The sequence below is a fragment of the Diorhabda sublineata genome, chromosome 3, assembly GCF_026230105.1.
Source record: "Diorhabda sublineata isolate icDioSubl1.1 chromosome 3, icDioSubl1.1, whole genome shotgun sequence".
NCBI lineage: Eukaryota > Metazoa > Arthropoda > Insecta > Coleoptera > Chrysomelidae > Diorhabda > Diorhabda sublineata.
In genome coordinates, this window is record NC_079476.1 from 2,614,859 (window position 1) to 2,637,154 (window position 22,296).

The 22,296-nt window shown below is 34.1% G+C and overlaps 1 protein-coding gene across 1 annotated transcript in view; it reads left to right on the top strand.

Annotated features, from left to right (window-relative positions):
- Nucleotides 1-6,435: 6,435 nt before the first annotated feature.
- Nucleotides 6,436-22,296, top strand: part of LOC130441380 (acetylcholine receptor subunit alpha-like) — a 208,487-nt gene continuing 192,626 nt past the window's right edge. The window contains exon 1 of the mRNA XM_056775034.1: nt 6,436-6,656. Coding sequence (XP_056631012.1) covers nt 6,453-6,656 — 204 coding nt within the window. The 5' untranslated portion in view covers nt 6,436-6,452. The remainder of the gene's footprint in view (nt 6,657-22,296) is intronic.

Here is a 22,296-nt window from a genome sequence, read left to right on the forward strand (position 1 = left end):
AATTTTGGCCGGATGTATGAGCTTGATGAAGCAACTCCTTCTTCTTAAACAAATACGGCCGTTTTTATTTGATTTCTTCACTTAAACGTTGCAATAAGTTCGCATAATACTGTTTATAGTTTATATAGAAAATAATCCCACACATATCCCAAAAAAACCGACGCCATGACCTTGCCTGCAGATGGAATGGTATTTGCCTTCTTTGGAGTTGGTTCTCCCTTTTCAGTCCATTGTTTTGTTCTTCTCTTCATTCGAGTGTAAGGTGATGGACCCACAATTAATCCATGGTTATGAAACTGCTCTAAAATTCCGTTTCATTTCTGTGAAACATAACCACTCGATGAAAATATGTTCACGACGGTATTTCTGGTCTTCGCATGTCGGAACAGTCTCACCCAGAGTAGAATCTGGTTCATATATTGGATGGGCTAAGTCCATATAAATAAAATTTTTGTATCACATAACGATAACCAATTTTTTCTTTGTTCACAAATTCATTAAAAACGTTCACTATTGATGGCTACCAAACGTATACTAAACAACGTCGTGACGTCTTCAAACTTGAAGCATATACTGTATAGATTATGTATTTTTGAAGCAACTATCGCCATCTCTATGTCAGGTCAGGTACTTTTGCGACCATCCTTGTATAGACAATACTAATTTTATCAGGACTTCATGGAAAGTTATTATTATCATTCAATCAACTTAACTCCATCGAGAGTGTCTTCAAACTGTTTGGTTTAAGAAAAGGTTTCTATGGGGAGAAAACAGAATTGATAATTTACATCTGATAGAAATAAAATGAATATCAATATTTGTTATTCGATGTTTTATTAGAAAAGATATCAGAAGCATTGTATTTTCTTTTATTATCCGTAATTTATAATTAATGTGACGATGTTTCTTGTTATTTCGTCTAATTATTCCAAGTACTAAGAGTGCGGCAGCAGGCAATCTCAAAAAACCCGTGACCGCGGAATTGCAAAAATTTTTTATATAAATCTACAGTTATTAATTAGAGGAACAAAATGCACTCGGTAAGCGTCGACTTATTTGACGGAAAGTATGATAAAAAAAAATTATTTAAAAAAAAGGAAAAACGTATGAAAAAAAATGGGCTTACCAATTTTTTCCAGCCGTAAGAGTCCGGCTTACCTATTTAAAGGGTGAGATTTGGGGATAAAACTTCCTCATCATTCCGAAAAACTTTTTTTTCTTTAATTTGGCTATTTAATTTAAAAATATCGTGGTATGCGTGCCGAAAAACGGCAGTAAATACGGCACATACCTGTTTTATTGTATACGGACTCTGTACTAAATATTTTCTGGAAAAATATTGTCATATCATATCATTACTCTTAATTATAATGTCTTTGCAAGATTTGAATTATTTTTGAAGGTCTTTGCAAGTACAAGTGACAAAGAAGAATTTTATAAAGTCATGATGAATTTTGATTCTAGTAACATTCCACCGTGCTGGAAAATTTTACGCACAATATTCATAAATAAAATGTGGCAGAATGTTACGGAACCAAAATGCATTTCATGTGATCCAACCGAATGTGGATGGTAATTCACGAAAAATCATAAACTCGAACCATTATGGTACGGCACCAATAAAAGTTGAATAGTCAACATGAAGAATGTGACGAATCAGAGGATGAAAAACATTATAATTGTGATGATGTAGCTTAGATGAATGATAATAATAGTATAAACAATTGTTTATTGTATTATCATAAATTAATAAATTGATACGATATTTTAATGAACTGAGATAAAAATGAACTAGAAAAACATTCCTATATCTCCTTCGATTCTGTTTATCCTTTTACAACTTTAAATTTTTAAATTAAATAAGCAAATTAAAGGAAAAAAAGTTTTTTCCGAATGATGGGGAAATTTTATCCCCAAATCACACCCTTTGATTAGGTAATCCGGGCCCTTCCGGTTGGAAAAAATTGTTAAGCCGATTTTTTTTCATTAATTCACAAAATTTCCTATTGAATAGACGGGTTTTCATCGAAATCCGCGATGACGGGAAAACATTTTTTTTTATCGTACTTTCGACCAAATAAATCGACGCTTACCGAGTGCATTTTGTACCTCTAATTAATAGCTGACGATTTATATAAAAAAAATTTCAATTCCGCGAACACGGGTCTTTTGAGATTGCCGGCTCCCGGACTATAACATTTTACATAAATCTGATAAATTTATTTCAATACTCGTATAAAAAAATGTTTCCATTGTTGAGTAAATATAGGGAAAATTATATTTAGTGTTTATTAAATATTATTTGAGGGAAAGGCTTTGTCTTGGTAGTGTTGCTTTTGTCATTTTGTGAACAACCGTACCTGTTCTTTCCTTTCTATACATGTTATAACCGTCTATTCAACATCCATTTCGTCCTTACCTCTATTATTAGTCACTCATTTTAGCTCGATGTCCTAGATGCCCTTCTTATTGCGTGTAGCATACATTAACGTGCTTTTGGTCGTGGTTTCATATATTCTCATTTTACTTTTTTTGCCCATCCCTGTATTCCATAGAATTCCATTAAGTGCTTTTATTATCTGTTTTGTCTTTTTCGGCGGCATCCGTCTCTTTTTTATTGAAATTTACGCCCTAATATCTACAGTTAGTTACGTAAATAATATTCCGAATGTCTTCTATCTGACGCCATGACATATTAGAGGCTCTTTGCTCTAAAAGTAGCTAAATGAACACGGATGATATTGAACGTTCGAAACTCATTTATTATAACTATTCAAGAAACGATTAATCCAATCCAGAGGTTCCAAACTCTTTTTTTTATAGACCACTATCAAAATTTGCGTTGTTGTCGAACTTCAACCACGAACTAATAGTTTTCGACGAACAAAGATAAGAATTGATAGCTTCATATAGTCCCAGAGGTGGCTACATAAAACAGCAATCAGTACATAATCAAATAGCATTTCTCGCACTCTGTACAGGTCGGATATGAAAATGCCGGCAGGTTTTTCCAGACGAAAAAATGGGCTGGAAAACCTCATATGGTACACGAGTGAAAACTTTTGGATCGTGGGGTCCCAGCCTCAAATAAGAATGCTGTAATAACGCCAGAAGTTTCACAGGTCGGAAAACCTCCGAAAAAAAGGAAAATCGACGTACTTGTGAAAATGAAGATTTTTCGGTTTCGGCTCAAATGAAAATTATTTTTGTTGGCTTCATTCATTTACAGCGATAATTATTAACAGATTTTCATGACCTTTTTTTCAAAATGTCTGGGAACAATTGTATATCTTTGGAAAATTCTTTCATTAATGTTTATCGGCTCATTGTGCCCCAAGAAACTTTCAGCACTTTCGGTTACTTCTTGCGAAGCTTTTCCGACCTCCAAGACTTACTGGCGTTGTAACAGCGTTCTTATTTGAGGTTTGGACCCCACGATCCAAGAGTTTTCACTCGTGTACTACATGAGGTTTTCCAGCCCGGGAAAACCGGCTGGAACTTTCATATCGAACCTATACAGAATGCCAGAAATGCCCTTTGGTGATGTACTAATTACGAGCCCCCCGTTTCCAATCTCACTATTCTGTTATAATCAATCTTCTTCTAAGAGCACTAAAACTTTTTGCGACAAGACATGATGAAGGAAACGCAATTTTCCACAGTCCAGGGTATTTCTACCAGTGGTCAAAATATTTGATATCATCTTTTAAATATGAGTTTAAGCTCCCCATTAGTGCTAAAAGGTCGATTAACTCCTCTTGTAATGTCATATTTTCCTCTTATATTTCATTATATAGATTGATGAACCTTGATGGTATTTCCATCGACAGATCTGATTTCAAAATCCTCATGTAGAGTAATCATATCTTGCGTCAATGTCAATATGAAGGCATTCTACCTGCGACAATGCGTTTAGTCAATATTTTAGTTCTTCACTATGCAATCCAAATAATACGAATCATTGACCCCCATTTTATATCACGTTAACGCACACCCCCGTCACGTCTCCCGTGTACCCTGGGGGTCTACCTGGACCACTTTGGGAATCACTGATCTAATCCATGTTCTTTTGCTATCCTCAAGGTGGGAGATGCGATTGTGTAATGTTAATAAAAAGCTCACCAGCTTTGAAAATTTGAAAATTCGAAGAAATACTTTTAGATATTATCAAATATAATCCAAGTGAATTTTCTGTTGGTATCTTACAAGTAGATGAACGTACTAATAAAAAGGAAAAACCGTTTGAACGGTCAATAATTTCATCGCTATAGTATTTTGAAAAAGAAATAACCATTTATTATTATAATAAATAGAATAAAATCTAAATATAAAAAAGTATACACACGAAAAATATGTATATTTTACATTGTGAGAATTTTTTATGTTATATGTACCGCAATCCTAAAATATATGGTAATTTGTATTCAAAATCACTATTAGAATTAATAGAATGTGTAGAATACTCAGAAATAAATATTACTATCAGAATACAAGTCGTTCACATCGTAGAAAGAAAGCACTTTCCAGTAAATTCCCATTCTTGCGAAATGTGGGAACAGATGTTATAGATTTAATTTCAATTGGCAAATGATTGTGCATTTTTCTCGCTTTGTACACTAATGAGCCCTAATTCTGAACGTGGAGTAGTTAGATAAAATCGTGTTTCGCGTTCCCAAGTTGATAGCTATGCAATGATCTTTTTAAAATAGGAGAGGCTTGCTAAAGGATTCAACTTTGAATAAGGAAGTGTCAGTATTTTGAATCTTCTAAAAAAATCCCTGCAGTGCGTCCTACTGTTTAGTCTTAGTAATTATCTAACAGCTTTTCCTGTAGTATGAAGATTCGCTCAACACGTACCCCAGAAGAGAAGGGCATATCGGAGATGCGACTTGGAAAAGGGCATTACAAGCATGTAAGTTCAGTTCCTGGGAATCGGGTAAAACTTTTTAGATAAAGCATCAACTCTCAGTTTGGGGATTATAATTTATCTTTATCTATATATCTATAAAAGAGAATGTCCTGACTGACTGACTGATTCATTCACTCATCAACGTCCAGCCAAGGCTATTAAAGATAGAGACATGAAATCATGTTTGTATCGGTGTGTAGAGGTGCGCTAAGAAAGGATTTTGCGAAATTTTGATTTGAAAGGGGTAAATTTCGATTTCAAAGGGGTAAAACAGGGTATGTTTGAAAATTCGATTTTTTCGTTTTTCTCGGCGGCTAATTGAGATATCGACTCCGTTTTTGCACTAAAATATTCTCCGTATAAATACCTAAAAACCAGTTTCTAATTTCCGCGATTTTCAAAATTCGACTTGGTTTCGAAGAGTTTAAAGAGTTGGACAAAAATTTTTATTACGGAATCATATATTTAGCAATTCTTCATGACGAAATGAGATATCAAAGCGGTTCTTTTTTACAAATGGGTCCCGTGAGAATATCTAAAAATTATCTCCGTTTTTGGAAATTTATTTTTGATTTCTTCAATAAGGGTTAAATTCATTCGATGGAGAATGCATGGAGTTTCGATCTATGGATTCTGTGCTACAATTTGATAATGCTGAGCAATACCCATCAGAGTTCATAAACACACTCAATCCTCTAGGTTTCCCGTCACATAGACTTATTCTAAAGGTTGGAACGCCGATAATGTTTTCACGAAATCCTTTTAAACTTTGAAACGGTATGACGTGTAAACGCTCTTCAGAAAAACGTAATCGAGGCTACAATTATAATCAAAATGTGCCAGAGGGGATTCAGTCTTTATATCACGCATACCCCTTATACCTTCAGACTACCCTTTTGCAATTTAAAAGAATACAATTCCCTATTAGAGTCTGTTTTGCTATGATAATTAGTAAATCACAAGGTCAATTTTGAAAAGTGGCAGGAATCGATTTGATCTTTTCTTTATGACACTTGACAAATTGAATCAATGCATAGAATACAAAAGTCATTTCTCATTGAATTATCTCTATTCAGCAATAAACCGTGGGCGAAGCCGCAACGGGTATTGCTAGTTTTACATATAAATCAAAGAGTCGACGAAATTTTTGTTAAAAATTCTACTGATGATACTCGATTTGTAACCAGTAGACTTAACGAGCAATTAGTCTAGTCTGTAGGTGACATTTCTCTCATGACTAATGGCTGTATTTCGTATCCCCATTAATTAAGATCATCAGTGTTGTTGGAGTATTCTCATTAAACAAATTTTGTTTTAATTATGCTGAGAACTGACATTGTGCACCTTACGTGCTAATGGAAACCCTCTACATTCTTTTGAAATATTCCAAACAAAGTCTTCCACTTCTCTTCGTGTACAGTAATCAGACCAACCCTTGCACGTTCCATTATCGCCTCCGTTCGTCCTTCTTCGCTTATATTAAATCCCACAGTTATTCGACTATCTTCCTCACTGTTCTCAGTGTGTCGTTGAAAGCGTCACGATGCACCCGTCGGCGTCGGGACTTGTCCGGGCATGGCTGCTTTCGGCGCTCGTTGTGCACGTTGCCGTTGCTGGCAATCCTGACGCTAAAAGACTTTATGATGACCTCTTATCTAATTACAACAAACTTGTTAGGCCCGTTGTTAATACTTCGGATGTTCTGCGTGTGTGTATCAAGCTCAAACTCAGTCAGCTAATTGACGTGGTAAGCTCCAAACTTTTTTTATATAGAACAACTTCAATACTTCAATTCACCTCAAACATAATCCAACATTTTCATTCAATTGATGACGTTTGAAAAATTTTTTGGCTGAGATGAGTTATTATGTAACAAGATGAAATAAATATTTATGTAGTTTCGGTATTATTACGTAACAATAATAAAAGACAGATCTAATTTCATTCAAATTGATATTTTGAGTACTATTTACATCAAATGCTTTATTTAATGACGCAATAGAAAATTAGAGGTTAGAAAGTGGAAAACTTATTCAAATCATTATTCTAAACAAGATAATTCTCATATATAGTTTATTCATAAGCTATAAAAAAGTTTCACACCATCATTGGTCAAATTTTATCACCTCTTAGTGCCACAATGGAGATTCCAAGATTCTTTTTCAGATTTAGAGAAGATTATTTTCAAAATCCTTAAGGGATAGTACAGTTTTTACATTTTGTGCTAAATCTTAATTCAATTTATTCATTCATAATTTGTTCTGTAATCATCAATGATATCGGAAAGCTTATCACTTGGAAACTGGAAATCTCGATGGCGGAAATTGGTATCCTAGTATTGGAACCAAAAAATCAGATAATGAGATACTAGGGAAGGAAAATAAAGCATAGTCCATGAGTTCTTAGCCTAGTATAGCAAGGAAGAAGGACTATAAAAAGTTGATGCATGTACGGCAATCCTAAAATAATAATATGTATTCAAAATCCCTATTAGCATTAATCGAATGTGTAGAATGCTCAGAATTAAATATTCTTATAGAATACAAATCGTTAACAGCTTAGAAAGCACTTTCTAGTAAATTTCCATTCTCGCGAAATGTGGGAATAGATTTAATTTCAATTGGTAAATGATTGTGCATTTTTCTCGCATTGTACAGTATTGAACATGAAATTGGTCGATAAATATCATGCTCCGCAAGCTGACAGGTATGCAATGATCTTTCTGAAAAAGGAGGAATTGTCCACAACAAGAATTTTACAGATTCAACGACGTCAAAGGTGATGTTTCTAATAAAAAAGGCAGCAATGTATTTCTGTATGATAAAACTTTAGTTTTAGAAACATTGAGACACAGAAAATTAGAATCACTAGATATGGTCCCATGAAGCGCCTTGATCAGGGTTGTTTCAAGAGAAACTAGTATCGCCTGCAAATAGACATATTTTACAAAATAGGGCCTAGTACTGAGCCTTGTGGCACTCCACATTCTATTGGATTGCGAGAAGACATCGTTGTATCAACTCTTACAAGCTGACTTCTCCAAGGTATGACTTAAACCATGCGAGAGGTGTTTCCCTTGGAACCGTAGTACTGCAAATATTATGATGAAAACAATCGAAAGCCTTAGAGAAATTACAAAAAGTTGTTGCAGTGGAGTGATGGGTGTTTAAACTAGAGTAGACATTATTTGTCCATTTGTTACTCAAAAACCCAATTTATTTTTAAACAGAAATAATAAAAGCCTCTTTTTCACCAATTTTTCTATTACCCTAGATAACGTGGGAAGGAGTGAAATTGGGTGATGATTCGATACTTGATTTTTTCCGAAAAATTAGCCGCTTTAAGCATGGAGAGCGCCTTAATCAAGATATTTTTTTTTTCAATTTAATCTCAAATTTACAATCAACTCAAAAAAATACAGAGTAATAAGTAAATGATATGGTTTCTTGCTAAATGACTTGATGCGGGCACCATCCATTGATGGGTCTCCGTAGATCATTCTATGAAGTCTTCTGGCCAGCGTCTTTTCAATCTTCTCTGTTCCAATGGATCAGTGTGAAGCTTGGATATTAATGGTTTTTGGTGGTTTTCGTTCTGGTTTTTGTTTCTTATCACTGATGTCTGAATAACTTCATTGATGGTTGGAATACCAAGGTCTATGTGTAATGTGTGGTTGCTTATAAATCATGGAGCATTGGCTATTATGCGAAGTATTTTAGATTGAAAAGTTGGCAGTATCTTGGTGTTCGATGGAGTACTGCAACCTCATAGCTCTATGCTATATATCGATATTGGTTTTAGGATGATTTTGTGCATAAGTATCTTATTTTCCATTGTTAACTGCGATCATCTGCCATATTTTGATTTTTTAGCTTTCGTATGTGTTTCCTCCAAGTTAAATTTTGGTTCAAGTGTAGTCCAAGGAATTTGACTTCTGTTTTTACTGGACAGACACCACTTGTTTTGTGGTCAACATGATTTGTCAGTGAAGATTTAGGTGGCATTGTAGCTTTTCTAATGATCTTGTAGGGTCTGTATCTGAAGACATTATTGCAGTATCATCTGCGAAAGTAGCGATTAGATTATCGTCGGTAGATGGAATATCAGCAGTATACATAAGCTACAGATAAGGGCCAAGGACACTTCCTTGGGGAACACCTGATTTTATGGGTTGATAATTGGATAAGAAGGTTTGAACTTTGACTTAGGTAAGATTTAAGTAAAAGGAAGATATGATGAGGTTATTTTTGTTTTATTTTGAATAGTAGTCCTTGTTACCATACTTTGTCGAAAGCCTGTTGGATGTCTAAAAATGCCGAAGCACATGATTCCTATTGTTATAGTGCTTGCTTGATATTGTTCACTAATCTATGACACTGTTGGATTGTCGAGAGTTTTTCTCTGAATCCAAATTGATCTGCTGGAAACAGTTCTTTAGGTATAATTTCAATAATTATATGTAGAAGGATTTTTTCGAAGAGTTTAGATAGTTGTGGTAGTAAACTAATTGGCCTGTATGAGCTGGGTTTATGGTAAGGTGTGAATGGTTTCGCTAACATGATTATCTGTAAATACTTCCATTATATCGATAATGATTAATTTGTTTAATCAAGATATAACCTAGAAAATGGTAAACTTTAACTGTTGGAAGTTAATTAAAGACCTTCTGGACTCCAAGACATTAGAACAGTCTCAGAAAACACGTTTTTTTATTGCTGATAATAAAACTGAAGTTTCATAAATATCTATTTAAGATTTTTCAAAACAATTTATTTCTCACAAAGATGTGATACCACTCAACTTGTTTTTTCACCTTTTTTTTATAAGGAAAGAAAATTTATTGCATACCTAGTGTTATTATTAAGTGAAACTATGTTTAAAAATAAATTTAATCAATTAACTTGGCTGGAGATATTGAAAAATCGCTTCATCCATTAACAATTACTGAGTAATTTCCAAATTTATCGCAATGAGAAAATTATATGAGATCTAATTTCCTTTTTAGCTATTCTCTTCTGTGTATTCCTAACTTTTGAATTCATATCTTTAAAAAAAAATAACCATTGTTGACAAACTTTTCATTATTCAATTTCTTTCAGAATTACTCGCTTTTTAATCATTTTAAATAATTATTTAGCACTTTTCCTACTTCTTATTGATGGTTCTCTAATTAGAAAATTCAATATCTGGTAGAATATTTGAATAAATTTATTAAAAGATATATAAAAAGGGTGCCAATTATCTAACTATCCTTCATTCAATCGATGCATTTACATCCTGTATGATGTATGAAAATTATTCTTTATTTCCAATCAATACATTTTCAAGTAATTAAATGTACGTTATGTTTTAAATGGTATTTGTTCGAAAATATCAACTAAATATAAATTACATCTTGAGTAAACCTGTTAGAGATTAAAGAAGCTATATAATCAAGGATGACTTAATTTACGTATGGAGGTGCTTTTTAAAATCAACCCCTGGGTTCAAAGCGAATATAAGAAGGGTAAAAGCGAAAATATTTAACATGGTAGAGCTTCGGTCAATCCATTAACCCCCTAATACGTGCGAGTAACTAGGTCAACCTGTCTTTAAACAAATAATAAATACCGTAAAAGACAAAGTGCTTTCAGGAATGCACAATTTTTCGTATCTAGGACGTTCTTTGTTAGAATCGTGTCGCTGTTATAGCTACTTTTGTAGAAAAGTTCATTTTATAGTCTTAAAAGTTCCTGAAAAATATGAACTTGAAATACAGAGTTGTAGTCGCAGAAACTTCCAATTATGAACTCACTTTTTTCAAATACAAGTTTATAGAAATAGGTAATAACAACCAATTAAAAATAATAACAGAGCAAAACGTTGAGTTCCGGTTCGATAGAGTACAAGAGTTTGAACACCTGGGAGTGAATTAAAGGATTTCACAAAAAATTGGCAAGAGAAAATTAAACAATCGTCAATAAAACTTCCTTGGTTGAGGCATATAGTCAGAATGGAAGTGAACAGATAGTTGAATAGAGCCTTAACAAAGAGCTCTGGTCTGATAGAGTACAAGAGTACAAGAGTTTGAATACCTGGGAATGAATTGAAGGATTCTACAAGAAATTGGGAAGAAACAATGAAACAGCTGAAGCTGTAGGAAACCTCTTAAGGTCCAAAGATATCTCAAGGGAGCTAAGCTAATAATTTACGAGACGGTTATATAATCTACGGTGTTATATGGTAGTGAATGCTGGGTCATAAATGAGAAACAGGAAAGCAGGCTAAGATACGAGTGGAACAAGATAAATGCAGAGATTAAAAGATTGTATGGTCAGGCAGAAATCGTCAAAAAACTTTCTTGGTTGAGACATATGGCCAGAATGGAAGTAAACAGATAGTTGAATAGAGCCTTAAGAAAGAGCTCTGGTCTGATAGAGTACAAGAGTTTGAATATCTGGGAATGAATTAAACGATTTTACAAGAAATTGGAAAGAAACAATGAAACAGCTGTAGCTGTAGGAAACCTCTTAAGGTCCAAAGATATCTCAAGGGAGCTAAGCTAATAATTTACAAGACGGTTATATAATCTACGGTGTTATATGGTAGTGAATGCTGGGTCATAAATAAGAAACAGGAAAACAGGCTAAGATACGAGTGGAACAAGATAAATGCAGAGATTAAAAGATTGTATGGTCAGGCAGAAATCGTCAAAAAACTTTCTTGGTTGAGACATATGGCCAGAATGGAAGTAAACAGATAGTTGAATAGAGCCTTAAGAAAGAGCTCTGGTCTGATAGAGTACAAGAGTTTGAATATCTGGGAATGAATTAAACGATTCTACAAGAAATTGGGAAGAAACAATGAAACAGCTGTAGCTGTAGGAAACCTCTTAAAGTCCAAAGATATCTAAAGGGAGCTAAGCTAATAATTTACAAGACGGTTATATAATCTACGGTGTTATATGGTAGTGAATGCTGGGTCATAAATAAGAAACAAGAAAACAGGCTAAGATACGAGTGGAACAAGATAAATGCAGAGATTAAAAGATTGTATGGTCAGGCAGAAATCGTCAAAAAACTTTCTTGGTTGAGACATATGGCCAGAATGGAAGTAAACGGATAGTTGAATAGAGCCTTAAGAAAGAGCTCTGGTCTGATAGAATACAAGAGTTTGAATACCTGCGAATGAATTAAAGGATTCTACAAGAAATTGGGAAGAAACAATGAAACAGCTGTAGCTGTAGGAAACCTCTTAAGGTCCAAAGATATCTCAAGGGAGCTAAGCTAATAATTTAAAAGACGGTTATATAATCTACGGTGTTATATGGTAGTGAATGCTGGGTCATAAATAAGAAACAAGAAAACAGGCTAAGATACGAGTGGAACAAGATAAATGCAGAGATTAAAAGATTGTATGGTCAGGCAGAAATCGTCAAAAAACTTTCTTGGTTGAGACATATGGCCAGAATGGAAGTAAACAGATAGTTGAATAGAGCCTTAACAAAGAGCTCTGGTCTGATAGAGTACAAGAGTACAAGAGTTTGAATACCTGGGAATGAATTGAAGGATTCTACAAGAAATTGGGAAGAAACAATGAAACAGCTGTAGCTGTAGGAAACCTCTTAAAGTCCAAAGATATCTAAAGGGAGCTAAGCTAATAATTTACAAGACGGTTATATAATCTACGGTGTTATATGGTAGTGAATGCTGGGTCATAAATAAGAAACAAGAAAACAGGCTAAGATACGAGTGGAACAAGATAAATGCAGAGATTAAAAGATTGTATGGTCAGGCAGAAATCGTCAAAAAACTTTCTTGGTTGAGACATATGGCCAGAATGGAAGTAAACAGATAGTTGAATAGAGCCTTAACAAAGAGCTCTGGTCTGATAGAGTACAAGAGTACAAGAGTTTGAATACCTGGGAATGAATTGAAGGATTCTACAAGAAATTGGGAAGAAACAATGAAACAGCTGAAGCTGTAGGAAACCTCTTAAGGTCCAAAGATATCTCAAGGGAGCTAAGCTAATAATTTACAAGACGGTTATATAATCTACGGTGTTATATGGTAGTGAATGCTGGGTCATAAATAAGAAACAGGAAAACAGGCTAAGATACGAGTGGAACAAGATAAATGCAGAGATTAAAAGATTGTATGGTCAGGCAGAAATCGTCAAAAAACTTTCTTGGTTGAGACATATGGCCAGAATGGAAGTAAACAGATAGTTGAATAGAGCCTTAAGAAAGAGCTCTGGTCTGATAGAGTACAAGAGTTTGAATATCTGGGAATGAATTAAACGATTTTACAAGAAATTGGAAAGAAACAATGAAACAGCTGTAGCTGTAGGAAACCTCTTAAGGTCCAAAGATATCTCAAGGGAGCTAAGCTAATAATTTACAAGACGGTTATATAATCTACGGTGTTATATGGTAGTGAATGCTGGGTCATAAATAAGAAACAGGAAAACAGGCTAAGATACGAGTGGAACAAGATAAATGCAGAGATTAAAAGATTGTATGGTCAGGCAGAAATCGTCAAAAAACTTTCTTGGTTGAGACATATGGCCAGAATGGAAGTAAACAGATAGTTGAATAGAGCCTTAAGAAAGAGCTCTGGTCTGATAGAGTACAAGAGTTTGAATATCTGGGAATGAATTAAACGATTCTACAAGAAATTGGGAAGAAACAATGAAACAGCTGTAGCTGTAGGAAACCTCTTAAAGTCCAAAGATATCTAAAGGGAGCTAAGCTAATAATTTACAAGACGGTTATATAATCTACGGTGTTATATGGTAGTGAATGCTGGGTCATAAATAAGAAACAAGAAAACAGGCTAAGATACGAGTGGAACAAGATAAATGCAGAGATTAAAAGATTGTATGGTCAGGCAGAAATCGTCAAAAAACTTTCTTGGTTGAGACATATGGCCAGAATGGAAGTAAACGGATAGTTGAATAGAGCCTTAAGAAAGAGCTCTGGTCTGATAGAATACAAGAGTTTGAATACCTGCGAATGAATTAAAGGATTCTACAAGAAATTGGGAAGAAACAATGAAACAGCTGTAGCTGTAGGAAACCTCTTAAGGTCCAAAGATATCTCAAGGGAGCTAAGCTAATAATTTAAAAGACGGTTATATAATCTACGGTGTTATATGGTAGTGAATGCTGGGTCATAAATAAGAAACAAGAAAACAGGCTAAGATACGAGTGGAACAAGATAAATGCAGAGATTAAAAGATTGTATGGTCAGGCAGAAATCGTCAAAAAACTTTCTTGGTTGAGACATATGGCCAGAATGGAAGTAAACAGATAGTTGAATAGAGCCTTAACAAAGAGCTCTGGTCTGATAGAGTACAAGAGTACAAGAGTTTGAATACCTGGGAATGAATTGAAGGATTCTACAAGAAATTGGGAAGAAACAATGAAACAGCTGTAGCTGTAGGAAACCTCTTAAAGTCCAAAGATATCTAAAGGGAGCTAAGCTAATAATTTACAAGACGGTTATATAATCTACGGTGTTATATGGTAGTGAATGCTGGGTCATAAATAAGAAACAAGAAAACAGGCTAAGATACGAGTGGAACAAGATAAATGCAGAGATTAAAAGATTGTATGGTCAGGCAGAAATCGTCAAAAAACTTTCTTGGTTGAGACATATGGCCAGAATGGAAGTAAACAGATAGTTGAATAGAGCCTTAACAAAGAGCTCTGGTCTGATAGAGTACAAGAGTACAAGAGTTTGAATACCTGGGAATGAATTGAAGGATTCTACAAGAAATTGGGAAGAAACAATGAAACAGCTGAAGCTGTAGGAAACCTCTTAAGGTCCAAAGATATCTCAAGGGAGCTAAGCTAATAATTTACAAGACGGTTATATAATCTACGGTGTTATATGGTAGTGAATGCTGGGTCATAAATAAGAAACAGGAAAACAGGCTAAGATACGAGTGGAACAAGATAAATGCAGAGATTAAAAGATTGTATGGTCAGGCAGAAATCGTCAAAAAACTTTCTTGGTTGAGACATATGGCCAGAATGGAAGTAAACAGATAGTTGAATAGAGCCTTAAGAAAGAGCTCTGGTCTGATAGAGTACAAGAGTTTGAATATCTGGGAATGAATTAAACGATTTTACAAGAAATTGGAAAGAAACAATGAAACAGCTGTAGCTGTAGGAAACCTCTTAAGGTCCAAAGATATCTCAAGGGAGCTAAGCTAATAATTTACAAGACGGTTATATAATCTACGGTGTTATATGGTAGTGAATGCTGGGTCATAAATAAGAAACAGGAAAACAGGCTAAGATACGAGTGGAACAAGATAAATGCAGAGATTAAAAGATTGTATGGTCAGGCAGAAATCGTCAAAAAACTTTCTTGGTTGAGACATATGGCCAGAATGGAAGTAAACAGATAGTTGAATAGAGCCTTAAGAAAGAGCTCTGGTCTGATAGAGTACAAGAGTTTGAATATCTGGGAATGAATTAAACGATTCTACAAGAAATTGGGAAGAAACAATGAAACAGCTGTAGCTGTAGGAAACCTCTTAAAGTCCAAAGATATCTAAAGGGAGCTAAGCTAATAATTTACAAGACGGTTATATAATCTACGGTGTTATATGGTAGTGAATGCTGGGTCATAAATAAGAAACAAGAAAACAGGCTAAGATACGAGTGGAACAAGATAAATGCAGAGATTAAAAGATTGTATGGTCAGGCAGAAATCGTCAAAAAACTTTCTTGGTTGAGACATATGGCCAGAATGGAAGTAAACGGATAGTTGAATAGAGCCTTAAGAAAGAGCTCTGGTCTGATAGAATACAAGAGTTTGAATACCTGCGAATGAATTAAAGGATTCTACAAGAAATTGGGAAGAAACAATGAAACAGCTGTAGCTGTAGGAAACCTCTTAAGGTCCAAAGATATCTCAAGGGAGCTAAGCTAATAATTTAAAAGACGGTTATATAATCTACGGTGTTATATGGTAGTGAATGCTGGGTCATAAATAAGAAACGGGAAAACAGGCTAAGATACGAGTGGAACAAGATAAATGCAGAGATTAAAAGATTGTATGGTCAGGCAGAAATCGTCAAAAAACTTTCTTGGTTGAGGCATATAGTCAGAATGGAAGTAAACAGATAGTTGAATAGAGCCTTAACAAAGAGCTCTGGTCTGATAGAGTACAAGAGTACAAGAGTTTGAATACCTGGGAATGAATTAAAGGATACCACAAGAAATTGGCAAGAGAAAATAGAACAGCTGAATCTGTAGGAAACCTATTAATATCCAAAGATATCTCAAGGTAGCGAAGCTAATAATTCACAAGACAGTTATACAACCTACGGTGTTATATGGTAGTAAATGCTGGGTCATAAATAAGAAAGAGGAAAACAAGATAAGATACGAGTGGAACAAGATTAAAATGCAGAGATTAAAAAATTATATGGCCAGGCAGAGATTGGCAAAAAAACTGTGGTTAGAGCATATAGATAGAACGGAAGAAAACAGTTGGATGAAAAGAGCAATAACAAATGGAGAAGGCGCTAAAAGAAGGAAAGGGCGTCCACGTAGAAAAAGGCTAGATGCATCTAAGAAAAACTTACAGAACAAAATGAGTGGGAGAAAAAAGTGCAGAGCCTTCAAGCCATGTGCCTATAAGACATACTGTGCTGTTATATATATATATATATATATATATATATATATATATATATATATATATATATATATATATATATAGTAAGTCGGTGAATACAAAATATATAATTATAATTAATTATAAAGAAGTATAGTAGATCCATTCCATTAAGTTTCGCGTCGTCAGTAAATAGTCCATTAACCAAAAGATTTTTTGAACGAATCCACGTAAGTACTCCCTTGTATGAATTCAATTAGAGGACGCTTGAATTCCTTTTTTGGAAAAAGTGATTGTCGGATTAGGAATATGAAGTTCGCAGGGGTTTGTTATATTTGCAAAGGTCCGTCATTTCATGGAAATGTACGAGATTTTTCTTTTTCAAGCTTTGTAAAATGCTCATATAATACGAGGAGGGTTTGATAGAAAAGTGACTTTTCTCCGCCATTGGTCTGTTGTCATCTATAATAATTGACGCAAAACTGACAAATATGATACGAGGGTGGTTATATTGTCAGCAGGAAAGTGTTTTGGGACAACGAACCCAATGAATTGGGTTGGAAAACACTGAAAAGCCCTCCGTATAGTTATATTTCCGATTTATTTGGTCCATTTGGTGGATTGCGATTCGAAAGCAACGCGTGGGTAGAATCCTTCATGTGCGAATGGTTGCGTGACAAGCCGAGAGATTTACACGAAAAAGATATTCGAAAGCTTCCGGGCAAACGTGTGTAGAGTATCTAGTAAAACTGTAAAAAATATCAGCTCTGTAACTTAACAATAAAATTTTTTATAACAAAATTTCGGATTATGTTTGAAGTACCCTCGTAATTTGAATACTCGTACGAATGGACTGTTTTCGTTGTTCGATAAACGTGGAGAAAAAAGAATTTCGATAGTGCCTCTGTCTAGTGGAAGGATTTCAAAATGGATATCTGCTTTTAAAATTTATTTTATGAATACGGATGGTACTGGTACCGTTATTTACGATTAATATTATTTATGATTAATAAAATCAATGCCTTTGTACTGGATAAAAGTATATCAGAATAAAGTAAATATCTCAAATCAGCAGGTATGTAATATATCGAATGAAATGCCTGCAAGGTGAGTGTCGCAATTGGTTGATACTGATCAAAAACTCGCTTGCCTTGGAAATCGAAATAATTAGGTATCATCAAACGTAATATAAATTGGTTTTTTGTAAAGGAAATTTGGGTATTCTCTTCAGAAATACATACGATACATCTATCTATTCGTTCATTCAGCCAAACTGCGTTATATAATTCATTGTCTCATCCGCCATATTCTCCTGATCTGACTCCTGTTCAAAAATTGCTTGGTGGATAGCGTTTTCTGATAGAACCATCCTCGTATATTATGGCATCACTTGCAAACGCACCCCCCATGAGTACTATGCAATTTATTTTTAATTTTGTTATTTTTGAATGTGCTCTTTTTGGCCATTCGGAGCTCCCTGAGAAGTTGTATGTCTAAATCCTATACCAATAAAAAAACGATGAGATAAGATGAAAGATAGGAAATAGTTTTAACATCAGCGACTTCGTAGCTTATTGTTTGGTACTTGGTACAAAGAGGCACAGAAATCTATCTCGTGCTTAGTTGACGACTTCCAGTTACCTTTTGCTTCATATTGTACCAATAATACGGATTCGCTTTTAAGGTTATGATTGCAGAAGATCTACAAACTCAGAAGAAGTTTTTACACACCCAATAATCCATTCATACAACAAATTTCTCTTTCATATTGTCAAGCAAAAGGTCGAAACGTTGTCTTACATACTAAAAAAATGGTGTCTGTTATTTATTTATATTACTCGAGAGCATGTTATGTTGTGTCGGTGAGTGCGACAAGTTAAAACTTGCAAATACTGGTTAATTTGTTTATTTATTCATTATTATCCAACTACGATTTATTTTTTCGGTGTTTATAATTGTAGTTTAGTCCCAGTTAGCCTTATGAAACCCAATAAAGCACAAGATTTATACTTTGTAAACTTTAAAATTGGGCTAAACCAAAAAACTATCGGAAACGTATTGTATCAATCAGTAAACGTAATCGACGACTGATCTGTGACACTTCTACAGTGAAAAGAAAATTTAGAGAAGATGGTAATGAAGAAACCTCTTTTAAAACGTCAAAATATAATCAAAAGGTTGCGATTGGCCGAAGAACATAAAAATTGGACGCACGAAGAGAGGGAGAGAATTTTATGGAGTGTTGAGTCAAAGTTTGAGGCTTTTGGATCTAAGAGACGATTGTTTGTGCGCAGATCAAAAGAAGAACGCGTGAGTAATCTAATATGTAAAACATAGCGGAAGTTTGGTCATGATTTGGAAATGTTTTAGAAGAAAGGCGACTGGAGATCTGGTTAGAATTGAAGATAAACCTGGCCAGTGCCTGATCGGTAGAAAATTTATCTTCCAGCATCATAACGATTCCAAGCATTACTCGAAGATGTACGAAGATTATTTGAAAGAATGTACTGGAAGTGATAACTTGGTTTTTTATCCCCGAAATTCCAAATAATTTGTTTCGTTCATAATTCCGTTTAGTTTTTCCAGTATTTAGCAATAAGTTCATATTAATACTGCGAAATAAAAATTTCCTGGAACTATTTTAATACCATGGGAATAATTTCATAAAGGAACGAAACTGTCGAGAACAAGTATACGATAAATTTGTAGAGGTAGAGTATCCGAGTTAGTAATTACAAGTATAAATACTTTAATGTGTTGAATGAATCACTGATAAAGTTTGAATGTGTATTAGTGTATTCAGTGGGGTAAATAAAGTAGGTTAAGATTGAACTTGCGGCAACAATAATGGAATTGCCATATTTCAAACAGTCTATTCACGTCGTCGTAATGTTTATATTCGACTGCAGAGTATATTTTCATTATATTAAAATCTAATTGTTACGAGCAGCAATAGCGTATATAGTCTTATTAAAAATAGATATTGAAGGTAACCATCATTTAAATGGGAGTTTAGATATTTATAAACAGGTTACGACATAAACAAACAATACTTTTCAAGTTTATTCTCTACGAATCTTTACTAAATCATAGGATAACTCAAATTTAAAAAAATATGTTTAATATTCGTGATTTTGAAGTGGGAATATTTTTGAACGATTTTTCTAATACTTATTTTATTAAATAAGTAATCAGTGGATAAAATATTATCTCATATCACGTAAATAAGTGCCGAGTTCACTTACTAATGAAGCTCGTTTCTATTATTAATTAAAAATGCTGCCAGAATTCAGAATACTAAGTCAAAATATCTCGTTTAATGGACTAACAGTGATTCCACCTTCGTACTTTTTTATCATCGTTTCTGATATCGATGTCGATCCATTTAATGTCTTGATTGAAACGATCTCTATATTCCTTTTAACTTTGACTAGATAAATAATTTTATATTCAAACTACAGTAAAATTTACGATTCAGTCGTAAATAAAGTAGATACTTATCATTGGTTTGTATAAGATATTAATGTGAAACGTAAAATCTATTTTGAAAATTTTATCCTACGTTATTTTTTAAGTTATATAACCTTAATCTGATGAAGCATATTGAACAGTGAGCTACGGATGCGAAACGAGGTTTCTTAACAAAGAAATTAGATGTATGGGAAAGTAAAATACTCAGGAGGTTACTAGGGGGCAAAAAATGGAATCTATGTGGAGGAGCAAAGCTAAGTAAAATAATAAGATCCAAATGAATAAAATGGTTGTGTCTCATACATAAAAATAATGGACATAGAACAAGGATTAACAAGACAAAAATGGAAGACCAAGGAGACGATAGTACGCAGAGCAAAACCTAAAATAGAGAGGAATTCAGGATTGGAAAACGAAAGCAAGAAATAGGAAAGAGTGGAAGGGAATCACTTCCATGTTATGGGCCTAAAATGCCTGCGTGAAGCACCTATGTATAATTTCTTTATGCATTAATATAATTTATTTATTTTCTTGGATTTAGACGATTTTTCACAACGACGTTGTGACACAAACTGTGGATTAATTCCTCAACCAATATTTTCATAGTCTAAAATTAAATATTAAGGTCGAATGATGGAGAAAAAAGCACTTATATACATTTAGTTAGACTCTTTAGCAACTAAATGAACTTCAGCAGGATCATTTATTATACTCGCAGACTCTGAAGCTGCTACTCTCTGTTCTAATTATTTCTATTTTTTAAAAAGAGCCAAATTCAATGGATGTTATCAATTATTCACATCACAGTTCCAGTAGAAATGGAAAGAGTTTTCTACAAAACTTATAATTCATATTGAAGTTCAAGTCGAGATGAAAAGAAATTTTAGCTACGATTTCTTTTGTAGGAAATATGTGTTTGATAAATGATAATCTGAACGAAAATTTTATTTATCTTGTCCACTACGGACAAACCAACAAAGTTTTATGATTCGTGGCAAGTTTTTTCGTTTTTGAAATCCCTCAGAAAAAACTAAATAAAATAATAGGCAAGTTATGGAGAAAGCAATATATGGTTGTTGAGTAATTAGGGAAATTATGAGGGTTGATAGCTTAAATTTCCTCCATTTTCTATATTTAATTTATAACTTTCCTGGTCAAAATTTTGTGAGAATTTTTGGGGCAATCGTATTGACGAAGTTTTTTTAGAGAATTCTTCCAGTTTTCTGAAAAATCTCATCGTTTTTTATATTTATTTTACTTCTTTCGCAATTTTTTTATATTACACGAGAGTATAGTTTTTTTAATGTAGATCTATCTATTCACACATACAGACACACACACCTGTCTTCACTGTAAGCTAGTCGGAGCCCAAGGTTACCACTAGACAGTCGAAAATTAATTATAACAACATATCAACTGTTGATGAAGCAGTTACTATTGAGCTGGTACGCAAAAAGAAATTTTAATGAAGTTCCAGCCTTATTATTGGTGATTCTTATGTAAAATGACGTCCTGGGTCCAAAGCAGTTTTTTTCCATCACCTACCATTTTCGAAGGAGCTTCGCATCTTTACCACATTTTGATAATAGTGAACTTATGGACATTGATTTGATTTGAAGGGATATAAAGGAACTATTTTAGCTGGAAACATTTATAGAGACAGCTGTGTCGTCTCAAAATCCAGCAGTACTTTGCCGAAATGCTTGCACTCAACTTCCCTGAAAATCTCTTCTTCAAATTAGCGATGTCTTTATGTAACGGTTCCCCATCTTCATCAAAGACTGCTCCAAAATTTTCAGGAAAGAAGTCCAGGTGCGAGTGACCATGTACGCTAACGGCAACATAATCATCACTTTTGTGGTTACCCAAAAAGGTTTGGAATGCAAGGCAAGCGCGTTTTTTTTTATTTAGGCACCTTTGAGTCATTTGGAGAAACTGCTGTAACAAGTCGTACAGCAAACTGATAGAAACCAAGTCTTGTTTTGGTTGCCAGCTTGGTAAATTTATAAGCTATTTCAAGAAACGTAGAAAGGGATTTTCGTTGCGCTTTTACAGTAAATTTCCCGTAGATATAGCAAAAGTTATCGAGATGATTTTCACATTCGCGCTTAGGACGTCGGCAAGTTAACTCTACAACGATTATAGATGTACTGATCGAAACTACGTAGTACTAATAACAAGAAGAGCAATGCAAGTTTTAGCTAGTCATAATTTCTTCCACGAAACTGTGCGCGTGTGGTATTGAGAGCCACAGTCGTGCAATTAATAATACTAATCGTTCCTTCATAAATTTGTATTTTATTGT